Raw genomic sequence first — 20,553 nt, forward strand, 5'->3', positions numbered from 1 at the left:
ACTAAAATTATGTTGTTTGGAAACTGTAGATTGGATACTCAGGTACAAGTTAAAATAAATGATGTGATTATTGAAAGAGTTTATGAAAATAAATTCCTAGGTGTAATAATAGACCATAAAATCTGGATAGAAAATCACTCTACATTCTCTACTGTTCACTAGTTTTACCATATTTAAATTACTGTGCTGAAGTCTGGGGAAACAATTATAAGTCTACACTACAACCACTTTTTATACTCCAAAAAAGGGCCATAAGGATAGTTCACATTGCAGGTTATCGTGATCACACTAACATATTGTTTTTGGAGTCAAAGACATTGAAGTTAAATGATCTTGTGGAATTTAAAACGGCACAATTAATGTATAAAGCAAAAAGTCATGCACTTCCAAGAAACATTCAAGAATTGTTCTTTGATAGGGAGGGGGGTTATAATCTGAGGGGAGAACACAATTTAAAAGTGCTAAATGACGCACTACCATGAGAAGACACTGCATCTCGATATGTGGAGTGAAACTGTGGAACAGTCTAAATGTGATGCTAAAGAAATGTCCAAACATGAGACAATTCAAACTGATGTATAAGGAAATGATGTTCACAAGGTACAGGGATGAGGAAGGGACTTGATATTCACAGGTGTTTACATTTTTATTTTATTTCTTTCATGTTTTACATATATCGTTTTTGTTTTTTTGTTTTGCATATATATATATATTTTTTTTTTTTCTTTTCTTTTTTATGTTTTAAAATAGTACACTCATTTGAGTAGTGGAAAAGGGGTAGGATTAAATTAGTGTATACTTCTTCCTACTCCATTTCGAACATGTAGATTGAGTTGTATTTTGCTTTTGTTATTAAACTTGTTTGTATTCATTGCATGTTCGAAATAAAGATTTCAAATAAAAAAAAATAAGTCTCTTTGGATAAACACGTTCAGCTAAGTGACTAAATGTAAGTCTCTTTGGATAAACGTGTTCAGCTAAGTCACTAAATGTAAATAATTCACCGGATTCCATTTGTAAGCAGCCTCTTCTCTTGTGATCTCCTTGCCTCCTTCCCTCCAGATGAATCCACTCGTCGTTGCGTTTGTGTTGTGTGCCCTCAGTGCCATGGCGCACGGTTCTGCAGAAGACATAGGTAGGTAATAATGGAACCACTAACGGTTCGTACTCATTCATCCATGTTGGAAGACAATGTCACATTGAAGTGAGTGAGAAACACAGTAATGACGATGCCTCTCCTTCCCCACAGACTGGTGTTACCATGAGACAAACTGCAGTAAGTACCTTTACCTGCTTTCTTTGTTTAAAGGACCACGGCAACTTTATGGTCTGTATCCACTTCCATTCATTGTGCTAAGCTAGGCTAGCTGGTTTGTATCTGCTTCCATTAATTGTGCTAAGCTAGGCTAGCTGGTTTGTATCTGCTTCCATTCATTGTGCTAAGTTAGGCTAGCTGGTTTGTATCTGCTTCCATTGGGAGCATGTCTAAGTTCCCCGGGTCCTATGTTCCCCGGGTCCTATGTTCCCCTGTTCCCCGCTTGATTGATTGATTGATTGATTGATTGATTGAAAATGTTTGACCATTTTAAACCACCAGCCCCGATTCCAAACTCTAACCTTAACCAACTTCGAAAGAGGGCCTAAGCTTAACCAGTTCGAAACAAGGCGGACATTAATAATTAATAAAATAATAAAAATTTATAAAATGTTCAATCAATTAATCAATCAAGCAAGGGGAACATAGGATCCGGGGAAAATAGGACCCGGGGAACTTAGGGATGATCACCTTCCATTCATTGTGCTAAGCTAGGCTAGCTGGTTTGTATCTGCTTCCATTCATTGTGCTAAGCTAGGCTAGCTGGTTTGTATCTGCTTCCATTCATTGTGCTAAGCTAGGCTAGCTGGTTTGTATCCACTTGCATTCATTGTGCTACAGTAAGCTAGGCTAGCTGGTTTGTATCCACTTGCATTCATTGTGCTACAGTAAGCTAGGCTAGCTGGCCTGTTCTGTTTCCATTCATTGTGCTAAGCTATGCTAGCTGGTTTGTATCCATTTGACTTCATTGTGCTACAGTAAGCTAGGCTAGCTGGTCTGTATCTGCTTCCATTCATTGTGCTAAGCTAGGCTAGCTTGTCTGTTCTGTTTCCATTCATTGCGCTAAGCTAGGCTAGCTTTCAGCAGGATATCTTTCTACTGAACGCACAGAGAGGAAACTGGTTTCTATCTTCTTGTCTGACTCTGGAGAAGACGATAAGATAATTTCCCATAATGTTGGCGCGTTCCACTTTAAACACTCACTCTTTAACATTCACTTTAGACACTTTAACACTCCATCATATAATATCTATGTATTACTAAACTATACTATATTTTGAATCCAGGTGACAGCCACTGGCCCACTATCACCCCAGACCATTGCAATGGTTCCAGACAGTCTCCCATCGACATCGTGTCGGCTAATGCCATCGAGGACTCTGCCCTCACTGCCTTCTCCTTCGTCAACTACGGCAACACCTCTGCCCTGTACGAGAGCGAGAACACCGGCAAGACAGGTGAGCAACGATAGGGACCCTGTATTGAGAAAGGATAGGGACCCTGTATTGAGAAAGGATAGGGACCCTGTATTGAGAAAGGATAGGGACCCTGTATTGAGAAAGGATAGGGACCCTGTATTGAGAAAGGATAGGGACCCTGTATTGATAAACTATAGGGAACATGTATTGATATACGATCGTATTGAGTCACATAAAGAGGAACAAAAATAAACAGGATAATTAGTAGTCATTTAGAACAACGCCATCAGACTGTTTGTAAAGAGTTTCTAGTTTGAGGAGAAACAGGATTCCTTTCACTCGAGTCTCCAGTCAGTCTGGGTGTAGTTTGTGTTCAGTGCATCACCTCCATCCCAACAAGAAGACCCCCTGGAGACCCCTGTCCTAGAGGACCTCTCTCCCAGTCCAAACCCCTGACCTAGAGGACCTCTCTCCCAGTCCAAACCCCTGACCTAGAGCAGGGGTTCCCAAACTTTTCAGGCCGGGGCCCAGAAAATAAGGCGTCAGAGAGCCGCGGCCCAATGCACATCGTCTGGCTTTTTTTTTTTTTTTTTTTTTGTCATGTGACCGATTTTTTAAGCCAAATATCACTTCAATCCTATTAAGTTAGTTCAAGTTAGTTATTCATTTATATGTGCTATTTATGAGAGGGCTAACTTGTTGCAAAATAATAATGATAATAATAATAATAATAATAGCCTCATTAAAATACTATTGTTGCTTCGGTTGTTTTCAGCGTTTTATGTGCATAATCTGTTATTTAGTTTGAAATGTTCGTTGAAATAAGTAGATTTTTCGTTTTTGTTTATTTATTAAGTTAATATAAAACCATATAGTCACATTTTAGAATACTATAGAATAGAATTTTAGAATACAACTAGAAACACTGTCCTGGCCTGCTTCTAAGTTCAGTGGCCTGACAAAAAAAATTTAAATAAAAAAAAAATAAATAAAAAAAAATAAATATTTTTTTTTTTTTTTATTTTTTTTTTTAAATCATCTCGCGGCCCATCCGTGGCTGCTCGCGGCCCACCTTTGGGTCGCGACCCCGACTTTGGGAACCACTGACCTAGAGGACCTCTCTCCCAGTCCAGACCCCTGACCTAGAGGACCTCTCTCCCAGTCCAGACCCCTGACCTAGAGAGGACCTCTCTCCCACTCCAGACCCCTGACCTCTGACCTCTCTCGCTCCCCGTCTCCTCACAGGCATCGTGCAGATGAGAAGTCAGGGGTGGTTAAGGACGGGGACATGTAGGCCTAATGTATGGAGATGTTTTTCATCCACGTGCTCTTGTACAACCCCATCATGTCTGACTCTGTGTGCATGTTATGCTTGTTCAGTTTATTATTCAACGTTTTGTGCCCTGGCTTTCTGGAATAACTTCTTTTTTTTATGCAAGAATGTGCTTTAAAACTCAATGCATTATTCTGTGTTTTGGATTATTAGAGCTGCAGTAGGCCACTTCGGAGAAGTTTAGCAAATAGCAGTTATGAATAGAGGACAGTTTAGTAATTATGAATAGAGGACAGTTTAGTAATTATGAATAGAGGACAGTTTAGCAGTTATGAATAGAGGACAGTTTAGCAGTTATGAATAGAGGGCAGTTTAGCAGTTATGAATAGAGGACAGTTTAGCAGTTATGAATAGAGGACAGTTTAGCAGTTATGAATAGAGGACAGTTTAGCAGCTATGAATAGAGGACAGTTTAGCAGTTATGAATAGAGGACAGTTTAGCAGTTATGAATAGAGGGCAGTTTAGCAGTTATGAATAGAGGGCAGTTTAGCAGTTATGAATAGTTATGAATAGAGGGACAGTTTAGTTCGACAAATTGTGCACCATGACAATTCGACGAAAGGTCATAAGCCGGGATTTGAACCCGTAGCGTCGCAGTACGTAGCTGAACCCACTCTCTGTTTGTTTGTCTTCCAGTCAAAGTGACTCTGAGGAGTGGCGTGCAGGTGTCCGGGGGGGGGGTCTGTCCGAGGCCTACGACAGCCTACAGTTCCACCTGCACTGGGGCAACGGCTCTGAGGTGAAGGGGTCCGAGCACACGGTGAACGGCAAGCGCTATGCCATGGAGGTACGGGTTCAACCAGGGATCAGACTGGGGGCTAGATCCACAAAGAATGGATTGCACGGTGCTAATTGCACCCTTACTTACAATTCATTATGAATAAAAAATGGGGGACCCTGATGTAAACAAGACGAAAGTCTTTCTCTGGTCTGCATCCCCTTAATAATTGTGTGTATTGAGCCGTACTGTATTGTACCCATTCTGCAATCTGTTAATAAAATGTTCATTCAATCAATCACCTGCGCTGTGATTGATTGAATGAAATTTGTACTGTACTTTACTGTACATATAAAACCATTGAAACAATAGGAAAGAAAATGCAGGTGCGTTGAAAAAGGAGTCCAAAGAAGTGGGCGCAGACGAGTGTTTTGAGCCCCAGATGTTCATTAACCCCCGCATCGCTTCTCCTCAGATGCACATCGTGAACCTCAAGTCGTCCTACGGCGGGAACACGTCGCTGGGCATCGCCGACCCCACCGGGCTGGCTGCCCTCGGCTTCTTCATCGAGGTAAGGATGTGTGTGTGTGTGTGTGTGTGTGTGTGTGTGTGTGTGTGTGTGTGTGTGTGTGTGTGTGTGTGTGTGTGTGTGTGTGTGTGTGTGTGTGTGTAAGAGTCAGTGTGTGTGTGTGTGTGTGTGTGTGTGTGTAAGAGTCAATGTGTGTGTGTGTGTGTGTGTGTGTGTGTGTCTGTAAGAGTCAGTGTGTGTGTGTGCATGTGTGTGTAACAATCAGTGTGTGCATGTGTATGTGTGTGTAAATCAGTGTCTACCCTGTGTGTAAATGTGTGTAGGAGCCAGTGTGTGTGCTCATATGGAAAGTTGACTGTAGATCTGACGTCTCCAGTGTAACACTCAGACGACCACAGTTTAAGCAGCACATGCCCAGGCAAACACGGCACTGTTAGAGACATGTCACCGTGGTTACCGTGGTTACCACATCTTTTTCACTCATTACCACAGCAAGTGTCTGAAGCCACGAGGCACAGACAGATCAGAGGGCCTTCCTCGTGCTGTTTGACGCCTAGAAGCACTTTCATGTGATGAATTCATTTAGAATATTTCCAATATTTATGTAAATTAAAATAATGAATAATGACATTTATATATACAGTATATATAAAAGATGTGTATGTTTTGCTCAAAATATACATTCAACCATCTGGTAGTACTTGCCCAAACATAACCTTTTGTACTCGTTACCTTTAACTAACTGTAACCTTAACCTCCTTTTCCATGACTAACCTGAACCGGAGACGCCGCCAGGAACATGTCAGGCAGACGGCGTGTCCAAAATGTCCTGACGTCTTTGAGTCCCGAAATGTCTCAACAGGACATATAAAAAGATTATAACGTGTTGATAGATCGTGCATCCAAACAGCACGGTGGAAGAAGTGACGTCGTCGCTCTTAGCGCTTGTAATCATTTAAAAAAAACATGACATCCAGTGTATTTCTTTTTTGTTGTGCCATAAATAAAGACAATCTATGTCGATTTTGAATTCACAGGCTTCGTTATCAGTCATGGCATGACGACATCGGTAGAAACCTTGTTAACCACAAGACAAAATGTGTTGTTTAATGAAAAAAATGAAAAAATGAACAAATAAAACACAGCTGAGGTCACAAACTAAAATTAGTGAGGTAATGAAAAACAAATCGTTTTAATTAGCATTCCTTACATTCCTTCCTCAGCTATCATTTCCTAATTCAGAAATGCTACGATTGGACAGTGCATATCGAGAAATTGTTTCTAGACATAGTGTGTGCTACCCTCACAAAGTTAATAATGCATTACACATACAGTAGAAAAAGGGGTTTGGCAACAACAAAATGCATCTTTTTTTTCACGCCCCCTGGACCCCAGAAGGAGATTACATAGCATGCTAAAAAGCAAACTAAAATAATTGTTATATTTCATACAGTTTCCGAGGGCTACATTGTCTATGAAATATCGGCATCTGTGTAAAAAGTATACAATCAATCTCTTTTATTTTTTTCATCATTCAATTTAGAAAAATAATGGTCTCTGTACACATCATTCAAAATGTCCAGTGGTTTGCATAATCGTTTGATTGGATCAGTGTCTCTGGTCTTCCTCACTATAGCCCTGTGAAAAACGACACGCAAAGACAAAAAACATCAGTCTCCTGGAAACCAGAGAATCAGGCACATTCAAACCACTATAATAACTGGGGTAATTACTATAAAACAGGCCATTAATATTCAAACATGTCAAAAGATAAACACAAGGTGTAAAGAATTAGGTCTGGTGTTGCCGGGCGGAGGTTTCCAGGGGCCGTATTTCACGCCACGAATCCTGACGGACGAGTGATTGGGGGTAGGGGGGGGGGGTGAATTCGGCAGTAGGGCTTTGTGTTTGGTTGGCACGGCAACACCCCGGGGCCCTCGCTGATAGCCAAGCGGTCGGTGGCTCTAGCCTCAGATCAGCCTCCAGACTGGCACCCTGACACTGGGAACTGCGGGCAAAGCTCCAGGCCCACAAGAAGGCAGCGCCGCAGACGACCACAAACCCATACAGACTCTCCCCTCCGCCTCCTCCTCCTTTGACGCTGTGAGTTGACGCTGTCTGTCGCTGTGTAAACCCGCCACTCTGGAGTGACTTAATGGAACTGGGCAACGGGGGGGGGGTTCCCCCACAGTGCGGCCGCTCTCCACCGATCACATGTCGGAGCTGCTACGTCTTACGCTCAGACCACGAGAGCTAATTGATTGGTCTATAAAACTAGGGCCTCTGTGTCGCCCATTGGTGGTTACCGTGGTAACAGCGCAGTGACTGTACAAATTAGGTCACTGACAGACATTGAGGCTCCTGTCAAATAGGCATGTGCTTTAAAAAAAAAAAAAAAAAACATTTGTCTCACTGCCATATACACACAGACTAATTAGAAGCATGCGTGAGCTATAGTGGATCATGGGGATCTAGATCAATGGCTCTCAACATGGGGTCTGAGGCCTCCCCCCGGGTCCTTTAGAAGTTTAGAGGGTCCCATGAGGTCCCCAGATGAGATGTCATTTACTACAAGTTAACCCAATGAGATCATTCCCAAGAGACATTATTCTGGTCGTATGTTTTATTCTCTCAAACCACCCTGTTATCACCCTGTCTACAATATAGACAGTTAATAAATAATAATAATAATAATAATAATAATAATAATAATAATAATAATAATAATAATAATAATAATAATAATAATAATAATAATAATAATAATAATAATAATAATAATAATAATAATAATAATAATAATAATAATAATAATAATAATAATAATAATAATAATAATAATAATAATAATAATAATAATAATAATAATAGACAGTTGTGGAATTCTGGAGTGAATCTTTATCTAACAACAATCTGCAGAGACGAGGGTCGGCAGCCAAGTATGTATCAATCCCCATGACGACTGAGAACCACAGATCTAAATCACAACAGTACACTGTACTATCACATGGTTAATCCAGACACTGTATCACATGGTTAATCCAGACACTGTATCACATGGTTAATCCAGACACTGTGTCACATGGTTAATCCAGACACTGTATCACATGGTTAATCCAGACACTGTGTCACATGGTTAATCCAGACACTGTGTCACATGGTTAATCCAGACACTGTATCACATGGTTAATCCAGACACTGCGTCATATGGTTAATCCAGACACTGTGTCACATGGTTAATCCAGACACTGTGTCACATGGTTAATCCAGACACTGCATCACATGGTTAATCCAGACAATGTGTCACATGGTTAATCCAGACACTGTATCACATGGTTAATCCAGACACTGTGTCACATGGTTAATCCAGACACTGCATCACATGGTTAATCCAGACACTGCATCACATGGTTAATCCAGACACTGTGTCACATGGTTAATCCAGACACTGTGTCACATGGTTAATCCAGACACTGCATCACATGGTTAATCCAGACACTGTGTCACATGGTTAATCCAGACACTGTGTCACATGGTTAATCCAGACACTGCATCACATGGTTAATCCAGACACTGTGTCACATGGTTAATCCAGACACTGTGTCACATGGTTAATCCAGACACTGTGTCACATGGTTAATCCAGACACTGTGTCACATGGTTAATCCAGCTCTTTTAGTTTTGCAACCGGATCAGGATTCTCACCTGAAAACACAGATCTCTTGTTGGCATCTCGCACTCCACCTAGAAGTGAGTTAGGACAGAGGGGGAGAGAGAGAGAGAGAGAGAGAGAGAGAGAGAGAGAGAGAGAGAGAGAGAGAGAGAGAGAGAGAGAGAGAGAGAGAGAGAGAGAGAGAGAGAGAGAGAGAGAGAGAGAGAGAGAGAGAGAAACCTTTTGTCAGTCCACAGAGCATTGTGTGGTATTTAAATGTCATGTGCCACATAGGAATGCACAATTATTTATGTCTCCTATTTTCCTGAATTTATGTGAATGGAAAATGTTCTCATAATGGTAAACATGGTATTCTGGTGCTAAACTGAATCCATGGCTTAAAGTAACACATTGGAGGAAATCCTCCATTATACTGTTTGTAAACGGAGGAAATATTGTATTAACATTGTATTTCCCTCAAGAGTAAATATTTGCATTTTTCTTTCTCTTTCTCAAGGTCAAAGAAGACCATCTGTAGCACAAGCTGTAGCATATTCAGAATTAATACTGAAGTATTCAATTCGTATTCAAGTATTACATATTTTTTGTCCATACCATGCAGGTCTAATGTCATGGTTATGTCTCCTCTCCACACCGTACCAGTGAACATACGGTGGGGGGAAATATCGATATGTAGTAGTATCGCGATACTTTGCGTGGCTATACTGTATCGATACAGGGATGCCAAGTATCGATATTTAATTATTTATTTATAAAATAAATTAAATGTGTATTTTTTTATAAGGAAGTTGCATTGTTCATTTCAATACCTGTAATAGTACAGTAGTCCACACACACACCCACGCACGCACGCACGCACGCACGCACACACACACACACACACACACACACACACACACACACACACACACACACACACACACACACACACACACACACACACACACACACACACACACACACACACACACACACACACACACACACACACACACACACACACACACACACACACACACACACACGCACACACACACACACACACATGTGCATCCAGTTAGGTTGGAATACGACTGTAGTACAAATAACAGTTCAGTTTGTCAGGTACATGCAACACAGATTATAGTGTTTACATCTGTCTGCTTGAGAAAATACCATGTTCTGCAATAAAAATTATTGAAGTGAGATGAACAGACTGAACTTTATTTTATTAGATAAAACATGTTGACAAAGTTTTACTTTGCAGTTAAAAAAAGGTAATAAATCGCAATATATCGCAAAATTAATATCGCAATACTCAGCATATCGCAATATATTTAGTATCGCAATACTAACGTATCGTGACTCAAGTATCATGATAGTATCGTATCGCGAGGCCTCTGGTGATTCCCACCCCTACGCTGCAGTGTGCTGCGGGAAAGCGTCCACTATGATCTCTCTGAAGGATGCATGTGTCGGGGAGTGTACGTATGTAATATGCAGTGATGTACGGATGCACCGATCCGACTTTTTCAGTCCCGATACCGATACCTGGGTTTGGGTATCGGCCAATACCGATCCGATACCCATTGTCCAAATCCAAGTGCGTTCATTCTCAGCCCTGTAAGTGTGCCAGATTTCATATGCCTTTCAGCCGAAAACCCAGTTAAAACACACTGTAAACAGGCTTCAAAATAATGCGGAAAACCACCCAATCTGGCAAGCTGCCTGTGACGCGTACCCTGCCTGTCACCCCTGGCTGTCGCACAAAAATATACGTCATCAGACTCCTCACAACAAGAACAATGTGGAACCGCGGAACCGGGTAGTATAGCAGCAGCAGTCGCTCAGAGTCAGACTCTACACGGCGACGGCGTATCAGTAAATCAGTAAATGTTTTGCACTTTGAATATTGAACTTTGAGGTACAACCTTAGTTTCATACCTCAGCCTGGTTCCTACCTCGTGTTGTGTTAGTACAGAGTTATGTCGGCACATGTTTTATATGTTATATGTTTGCACAATGACTACTTTCCCTCTTGGTACTTTAAGTATATTTAGATTATTATAATTAATAAAGACCATTCAAGCAGCATGTTTTTCCTCATGTTTTTGAAAATATACTGTAGAGATGAAAGCTGCAGCTGCTACTAGTGTGGACTGAATGGGCGGCAGCAAAGCGTTATGGAAATGCCAGTATTCTGATTGCTGTCTGTGGTTCTATATGGGTTGTGGCAATACATTTGACAAAATATAGCTTGCAGCAACGTATTGAAAAAAGAACTATAAACTATAAATTAGTTCATTTTTGAAACCATGAACTTTAGTTAAAAGTTTTGAATTATGAACTATGAACTGAACTAGTTCATTAAAAAATGTGTGAACTGTGAACTGAACTAGTTCATGTAGAAAGTGAACTTTCCCAACCTTGTAATATGTAATGTATGTGTAACTAGGAGGAAAATGCGGAATCTCAATTGCCTTTTAAATGAAATCTATCTTATTAATCTTTTCTCATATTTACTCCTGTGGGGACAGCTTGGCAGGTGTATTGAGTACTGTACTGACTCAAACCTTTAACCCTTTTACTGCCACACTACCAAAGGGTTAACCCTTTCACTGCGACAACACAGAAGGTTAACCCTTTCACTGCCACATGTCAAAGGGTTGACCCTTTCACAGCCACACTACAGCAGGTTAACCCTTTCACTACCACACCACTGTGGTAGTGAAAGGGTTAACCTTCTGTAGTGTGGTAGTGAAAGGATTAAAGAATCTGTAATGCTGTCAAATAGCAACCTACATTATAGGCAAAAGAGCCACGCTTGGTATTGCACTCTGTTTCCAATTTTGGTCTGATGGGGGTTGGGGTTGATTGGGGATAGGGAAGGGGTTGCTATTGCTGGCCACACACCTCAGACTCTACCAAGAGAGGTCTGGAGAAATTCACACTTTAAAAAGTTACTAAACTTCAACCCACATGTCAAAATACACAAAGTGCAATACCAAGCGGGGCTCTTTTCCCTAGAAGTCGCTGTTTGACTGCATTACAGATTCTACCTTTAAAGTCTTAGACTAAGCAGAGGGGTTAAGAGTGAGAAAAAGGAGCGACATCTTTTTTTTTTATGTTTTGGGATATGTGTGGTGGTTACCACACTGTGGAAGTCTCTGGAATAACAGGAAATAGCTATGGGTCGTTTTTGCATTATTTAGCTCTCGCCGTAGACTTGGCTCAGACACATGTACTCAGTGGTATTGAGAGAGAGGGGGGGGGGGTCCCCACAAGGCCTTGGTGTGGACTCAAGTCACGTGTCTTCAGACTCAACTCAACAAAATCATAAAAGACTTGCAACTCGAGTCGAGTCTGTCAAAAAATGATGCCATAAAAAGTGTGAAGCCAATCAACTTGAGCTCCCCGATTACAGTTCCACTACTAACTATTACTCTGTTGGCTTTAACATTTTGAAATGGCATTACATTTGTAAAGAGCGCATTAGGACTTGAAACCCAAAGTTTGAGACTTGTGACTAGCTTGAGACTCGCTTGTCTTGGGACTTGTAAAGTAGAGACATGAGACTTACTCAGGACTTGAGTGTAAAGACTTGAAACTTGGGAATTGAGTGTAAAGACGCGAGACTTGAGTGTAAAGACGTGAGACTTGAATCTAAAGACGTGAGACTTGAGTGTAAAGACGTGAGACTTGAATCTAAAGACCTGAGACTTGAATCTAAAGACGTGAGACTTGAGTGTAAAGACGTGAGACTTGAATCTAAAGACGTGAGACTTGAGTGTAAAGACGCGAGACTTGAGTGTAAAGACGTGAGACTTGAATCTAAAGACGTGAGACTTGAGTGTAAAGACGTGAGACTTGAATCTAAAGACCTGAGACTTGAATCTAAAGACGTGAGACTTGAGTGTAAAGACGTGAGACTTGAATCTAAAGACGTGAGACTTGAGTGTAAAGACGTGAGACTTGAGTGTAAAGACGTGAGACTTGAGTGTAAAGACGTGAGACTTGAGTGTAAAGACGTGAGACTTGAGTGTAAAGACCTGAGACTTGAATCTAAAGACGTGAGACTTGAATGTAAAGACGTGAGACTTGAGTGTAAAGACCTGAGACTTGAATCTAAAGACGTGAGACTTGAATGTAAAGACGTGAGACTTGAGTGTAAAGACCTGAGACTTGAATCTAAAGACGTGAGACTTGAATGTAAAGACGTGAGACTTGAATCTAAAGACGTGAGACTTGAATGTAAAGACGTGAGACTTGAATGTAAAGACGTGAGACTTGAGTGTAAAGACCTGAGACTTGAATCTAAAGACGTGAGACTTGAATGTAAAGACGTGAGACTTGAGTGTAAAGACGTGAGACTTGAGTGTAAAGACGTGAGACTTGAGTGTAAAGACCTGAGACTTGAGTGTAAAGACGCGAGACTTGAATCTAAAGACGTGAGACTTGAGTGTAAAGACGTGAGACTTGAGTGTAAAGACGTGAGACTTGAGTGTAAAGACCTGAGACTTGAGTGTAAAGACCTGAGACTTGAGTGTAAAGACGTGAGACTTGAATCTAAAGACGTGAGACTTGAGTGTAAAGACGTGAGACTTGAGTGTAAAGACGTGAGACTTGAGTGTAAAGACGTGAGACTTGAGTGTAAAGACCTGAGACTTGAGTGTAAAGACGTGAGACTTGAGTGTAAAGACGTGAGACTTGAGTGTAAAGACCTGAGACTTGAATGTAAAGACGTGAGACTTGAGTGTAAAGACCTGAGACTTGAGTGTAAAGACGTGAGACTTGAGTGTAAAGACGTGAGACTTGAGTGTAAAGACCTGAGACTTGAGTGTAAAGACGTGAGACTTGAGTGTAAAGACCTGAGACTTGAGTGTAAAGACGTGAGACTTGAGTGTAAAGACGTGAGACTTGAATCTAAAGACGTGAGACTTGAGTGTAAAGACGTGAGACTTGAGTGTAAAGACGTGAGACTTGAATCTAAAGACCTGAGACTTGAGTGTAAAGACCTGAGACTTGAATCTAAAGATGTGAGACTTGAGTGTAAAGACCTGAGACTTGAATCTAAAGACGTGAGACTTGAATCTAAAGACGTGAGACTTGAATGTAAAGACGTGAGACTTGAGTGTAAAGACGTGAGACTTGAATCTAAAGACGTGAGACTTGAATCTAAAGACGTGAGACTTGAATCTACTGTAAAGACGTGAGACTTGAATGTAAAGACGTGAGACTTGAGTGTAAAGACCTGAGACTTGAGTGTAAAGACGTGAGACTTGCAAAACAATGACGTGAGACTTGAGTGTAAAGACGTGAGACTTGAGTGTAAAGACGTGAGACTTGCAAAACAATGACTTGATCCCACCTCTGTCACAAAGGACAAACAAATAAAATATAGCTTTCATCACATGGAGGGATATTTGGTCCCAACAAGGATAGTAAAACAAGGACACACACGCACACACGCACACACGCACGCACGCACGCACGCACACACGCACACACACACACACACACACACACACACACACACACACACACACACACACACACACACACACACACACACACACACACACACACACACACACACACACACACACACACACACACACACACACACACACACACACACACACACACACACACACACACACACACACACACACACACACACACACACACACACACACACACACACACACACACACACACACACACACACACACACACACACACACACACACACACACACACACACACACACACACACACACACACACACACACACACACACACACACACACACACACACACACACACACACACACACACACACACACACACACACACACACACACACACACACACACACACACACACACACACACACACACACACACACACACACACACACACACACACACACACACACACACACACACACCACACACACAGCGATGAGACCCCGGGAGGCTTCTCTTATGCCAACAAGTGCTTCATCACGTCTTGTGGCCGTTGGGTCTCTCTTTTTCTGTCTGCGTTTCCCTCTGTGTCTCAGCCACCTCTAATCCAGTGTGTGTGTGTGTGTAGGTGTGTGTGTGTCTCACATCCTTGCTAAACACTGCCATTGCCAAGCCCCAAAGCAGCGCTCCCCCCCCCACGGGGCTATTAGCAACGTTTATGCACTCCTTTTTGCCAAATATTACATGTTGGCCAAACAACCGCTGTCATGAGGAACTAGTCCCACACGGCCCACATTTTCACTGGTTAATGTTTTTGTTTGACTGGAGTTCCTGTTTCATGAGGTCCATAAAAGTTGGCCCTCTAATTCCCACATGCACTTGATTTCATGTGTGCGTAGCCCGAAGCTACGGGTTTTTTGTTTACTGAGAAAATATTGCTCCATTAATTTGAGAACATTTGTGTTCTGACAAAAATGACATAAATAGTTTTCTTTTTTTTGTTTGATGCGTAAATTAATTACAGGCTAAAATGTCTTTAGTATGAGCAGCAAGGGAAGGAATGAAAACAGAAGTACAACAGAGGTTCACTGAATTAGACTCTCATCCCGTCTTAGGTAGATACAGAATAGGGAGGTGTAGTGGTTACATCACTGCCGTTTTTCGTGTTCCACCCTCTGTCCAACGCAATGTATTTCCCCATTGCCCATTTCTAAATCATCTCGTTTAAAACAAATAAAGCATTAACATTTGCATGGTGTACCTTTCTGTGCATATTCATCCACAATCTATAGCTCAACATGAAAATATTAATCGCCTAATTTTATTTCAACCAAAAATGCTTAAACAATAATGTTAGTGATAGAAGGGAACTCATTTTGTGCAAAAATGGAAAGCTTTTCAATTTCCATAAGGCAGAATTGTTACAATAGCTGATAATCCATTTTCCCAATGATAAATCCCTATATGGGTGGACCTTGCGGGCGGTCCAAAGCGACGTCAGACTACACCTCCCTATAGAGGCCTTTCAACAGAATGTTTAGAACGCCCATTTTCCCTCCATGTTGGAAGAGGCAACCGTTGCTATGTGCCTAACAATGGTCGCTATGCACTGATATAAGATATCAACAAACATTTTATTGATAACATGTCATAGTGGAACAGTGACATGATAGTTGTCGGACATTTTCCTGGTCCTGACTGAATCTCGGTTGTTAAAGAACCCAGGACGCCTATCGTAAAGAGTAGGGGGTTCCCCGACGTTCCTGGCCAAATTCCCAATCAGGACTCTCTGACATCAAGGCCACCTAATCATCCCTTCCCCTTAATTGGCTGATATCAATCCCTGTCTCCTGAGCCGTTCAGCCATTGTGTAGTGTGATGTGTGCCTGGTGCCAGTGTATGGTTGCCATTGAGTCTGCGTAGCCCACGGTTGGGTGCTACCAGTGGTGGTGAAGGAGGCAATTTCCACCCTACATTGTGGAGAGCGCTTTGAGTGTCTAGAAAAGTGATGTATAAATGTAATGAATGAATGGTTGTCTGACATTTTACCTGCTCTACCACTGCATAGGAATTCAGTATTTCCCCCCTAAAGAGGTTACCAATGGTTACAGGCGGCCAGGCGGAAGAAAAGAGAACTAAGTGCGCATTTCATTCCAGGGCTCTATTCTCACCATACATTTTTAAGAGAGTGTAAATTTGATGCTTTGATAGTAGACCTCAGTGAATTGAAAAGATATTCTTTAGTCTTGGTCTTGGCAACCCAGTGAAGACCGGTCCTTATTAGTGAACCCATCCGTCTGATTTACGGAGTAGAAACGCCAAGGGAGGTCTGATGTAATGATGTCCCGTTTGGAAGCCAGGGCATCGTACTGTGACGAGGCCAATATTCTGATATTATTAGGATTTATTACTTACAGTCGAGAGCCACTCATGTCCATCGAAGATTAATAAGATAGATAAATCTATTAAATGACGCCTGCGAATGAAATCTTAAGACAACATCAAATTCAACCTCCCAACCTCACCAGATATCACAGACTGTGGAATATGGATAATTTCCTGTTTAAAAAAAATATAATGGTCCTTTATTTCAGAATTTTGCGGGAAATCGTGCGTAAATCCGTATTTTTTTTAACAGACGGACTGCTGTTTGAGCTGATTAGTCAGTCATATTTGAGCGGTGACATTTAATGAACTTTTTACAACGTACAAAGGAAACGGCTGTGGGAAGCTAATGCCATTAGGACGTCAGTGTCCAGGCCTGTGGCCACGGATTACCAGCATATTGACTCAAATGAAAGGCTTTGAGAAAGAGCTGAACTGTGAACTTTTGTTCCGCCGAGGAACAGAACACACGGAACGAGAGTGGAAGGAAGGGAGATGATGAACAGGGAGTGTGATGAGGAAAGAATGAGAAAGAAAAGAGAGGAAAAGGAGAGGAGACCTAAGGCGGGACACACTCACTCTTGTCCTGCTCAGGGGGCTCCAGGAGGTCATTCTCTGTGTCGCTGGGAACGTGCCACGGCTGTCTGATGGCCTGGAGGCCTGGAGCTGCTGGTAGAACTCATCCTGAGAGGAGAGGAGAGGAGAGGAGAGGAGAGGAGAGGAGAGGAGAGGAGAGGAGAGGAGAGGAGAGGAGAGGAGAGGAGAGGAGAGGAGAGGAGAGGAGCGAGAGGAGAGGAGAGGAGAGGAGAGGAGAGGAGAGGAGAGGAGAGGAGAGAAGAGGAGAGGAGAGGAGAGGAGAGGAGAGGAGAGGAGAGGAGAGGAGAGGAGAGGAGAATAGAGGAGAGGAGAGGAGAGGAGAGGGGTGAGGAGGAGAGAGGAGAGGAGAGGAGAGAGGTGAGGAGAGGAGAAGGGTGAGGAGAGGAGAGAGAGGAGAGGAAGGGAGAGGAGAGGTGAGGAGAGCAGAGAGAGAGGTGAGGAGAGGAGAGAGAGGAGGGGAGAGAGGAGAGGAGAGAGAGGAGAAGAAGTGAGGAAAGGAAAGAAGAGAGGAATGAGAGGATGGGAGAGGAGGGGAGGGGAGGAGAGGAGGGAGTAGAGAAGAGAGGTGAGAGGAGAGGAACGGAGAGGAGATGAGAGAGGAGAGAAGAAGTGAGGAGAGGGAAGGAGAGGAAAGAAGAGAGGAATGAGAGGGTGGGAGAGGAGAGGAGAGGAGGGGTGGAGAGGAGAGGAGAGGAGAGGAGAGGAGAGGAGAGGAGAGGAGAGGAGAGGAGAGGAGAGGAGAGGAGAGGAGAGGAGAGGAGAGGAGAGGAGAGGAGAGGAGAGGAGAGGAGAGATTACAGGGTCAAGTCACTCTCTGGGTTCATAACAGAGAGAAGAGGTGAAAGGAGAGGAAAGAGCAGGTTAGGAAAAAAAGAAACCTATGTTCATCAGTCTGTCTGTTTACTTATGCGTCTGTTCATCCATCTAGATATATATACAAGCCCTCTTTCCAAACCTCGTGCAGAATGAAAGAATAACATCTGGAAATATATATTCTCTCCAGCTGCAAGATGTAATTTAGCAACTTTAGATTCTGGAATGTTCAAACGCAAAATCAAAAACTAAACTCATTTCAAAGTGTCTTAAAAAAACAAAAACAAATTCTCCATTGCTCCAGTTAGTGGGAGGAGGAGGAGGAGAACCATAATGGTATTACGAGGACAGGTGAACTGGCCCATGAGTGTCAAGAAACGACAAACGTGCGGATAACTCCTCTGTGAACCTCAGGGTTCCCACAGACATTGCAAAATGAAATTCAAGGACTTTTAAGTACTTTTCCAATGACAATTTTTCATTTTCAAGGATGTCACTCGGAGGATACAATTAACTTTTAAATGCTGTTTTTTAAGCATCTTTTTGGCCTGCTTGCCAGCTAGAGCGAGCTACAGTAGAGCATCACATGCTAAGAAGAAATGAGGAAAAGCAGTTGGAGCGTGTGAGACAGCGACTCGTCAGATTTGATTAAAACAGAACACAAAAAATATATATTTCTTGATTCAGAAATTTTTTATCATGGATGAACAAAACATTCAATGCGAATGGTTGATTTTAATTTCAAGGACTTTTTAAGCACAAAAAATTGGCTGTTTTCAAGGAATTCCAGGCCTTGAATTTTTTTGGTAAAAAATCAAGCACTTTAAGCACATTCAAGGACCTTGTGCGAACCCTGACTCCTCGGTGAACTCCTCTGTGATCCACACCCAAAGACAGAGCATTGGCAAACGAACACATTATAGCTCTACGGCAGATTTTATTTTGTTTAAAAAAAAAAGAAAAAAGACAAAGAAAGCACACCTCTGAGGATAATCATCATCGGCCAAACTCTAATAAATAAACGCCCCGCGTTCCCAGCGAAGAGCTCTTAAACGTGTTCTTATTTTTTGGAAGCAGTAAAGAGGTGATGGAGGTCTCCGGGAGGAGAAGGAGGAGGAGGAGGAGGAGGAGGAGGAGGAGGAGGAGGAGGAGGAGGAGGAAACATCAAGAGAGAGATGAGTTCATGCGTCACACGGGAAGAGGAAGAGAGAGGAAGCCGGCCCTCTTTACTACATCCCTCCTTTCCTGTAGATTCAGGTTCAGACCTCTTTTTTTTCTTAGTTTGCCCAGGACTTGTACACTCGGACCAGGTGGTCCCAATCAAATCGGAATCAGCGCTCTGGTGTTTTTGATGATTAGGCGTCAACCAATGTAACGTGTCAAAGGAGTACAGGAGAGGCGGGGGGGGGGGGGGGGGGGGGGGCGGGGGGTTCGCGGAATTCCATGCCCGCCATTAATAAAACCTAAAAAAAAGGGGGGTTTCGTATTTAAGTGCTGCTGTGAAGCAGACCATGAAAAGGAACTTGAGAGAGAAATCCCATTGAAAATTCACCTTCTAAGCCAGACACGTTTTTCCATAGACAAACCTAATGTATGGCCTGCTATTATTCTCCCAAGAACACCACATGATATGTGTGTGCGCTTGCACTCTCTCTCTCTCTCTCTCTCTCTCTCTCTCTCTCTCTCTCTCTCTCTCTCTCTCTCTCTCTCTCTCTCTCTCTCTCTCTCTCTCTCTCTCTCTCTCTGTCTGTACACATGGTCTCTCATGTTCTATTGCCAAACCTATTTGGGCACAGAGCCTATTTTCACAACCACCACATTCAATCTCACCACCACGCTCACACATTACAATAAACCGGGGGGTGGTTTTCAAACCCATGACCCATGAGGTTTATGGTCATTACACCCTACATTTCATACTGCCCGCTTGTATTTGGTACATATTTTACGATTACGAACTAATAATACTAATTACACAAATGATTATTTGAAAGGGGAAAAAAAACATCTGCCAAATTCTGACTTGTTTGCTTAACAGTTGGCAGGCGGAGAGGAAAGGGAGATTATTATTGTTAAACCCTCACCTCAGACAGGTAGGCTCGGAGGCTGGCCCCCAGGCTGTCCGTGGTGCTCAGCCCAGGGGGGGTGAGCAGGGCCCGGGGGTGGGGGGGCTGACATGTGGGGGTCACCGGGCGGCTCCGTGACCTCCTGAAGGTTTGACCCCCGTGGGGGGTCGCCGTAGAGCGCGCCGACGACGTCAGCAAACTGTTCGGGGTCAGGGGTCTGCTCGGGGTCCTGGGGGTCTGAGTCCTGCTACCGCCGGGGTTGCTGGGAGACTGAGTCCGTCCCATGACCAGGGAGGTGGGCTTGGGGCTGAGCAGGGGGAGGAGGCCGCCGGCCGGGGACTGGGGCCTGGACAGCTGGCTGGGGAGGGGCAGGTTGGTGGGCAGAGTCCGGTGGTAGCCGGGGGTCAGCGGGCTGGAGAGGTGGAGGCTGCTGTGAGAACTGCTTCTGCTGGTGGTCATCTTCCCCGCTTCCGCCAA

The 20,553-nt window shown here is 43.0% G+C and overlaps 1 protein-coding gene across 1 annotated transcript in view; it reads right to left on the reverse strand.

Annotated features, from left to right (window-relative positions):
• Positions 1–7,571: 7,571 nt before the first annotated feature.
• Positions 7,572–20,553, reverse strand: part of cUnh8orf34 (chromosome Un C8orf34 homolog) — a gene marked incomplete at both ends in the record, with an annotated part of 268,122 nt that continues 255,140 nt past the window's right edge. The window contains 5 exon segments of the mRNA XM_084325912.1: positions 7,572–7,663; positions 8,801–8,839; positions 17,180–17,258; positions 17,261–17,284; positions 20,095–20,553. The exon segment at positions 20,095–20,553 is cut by the window's right edge and continues 23 nt beyond it. Of these exon segments, the coding sequence (XP_084182038.1) occupies positions 7,572–7,663; positions 8,801–8,839; positions 17,180–17,258; positions 17,261–17,284; positions 20,095–20,553 (693 nt within the window).

This window comes from Notolepis coatsorum (genome assembly GCF_963971535.1).
Source record: "Notolepis coatsorum genome assembly, chromosome: 12".
NCBI classification, from domain to species: Eukaryota; Metazoa; Chordata; class Actinopteri; order Aulopiformes; family Paralepididae; genus Notolepis; species Notolepis coatsorum.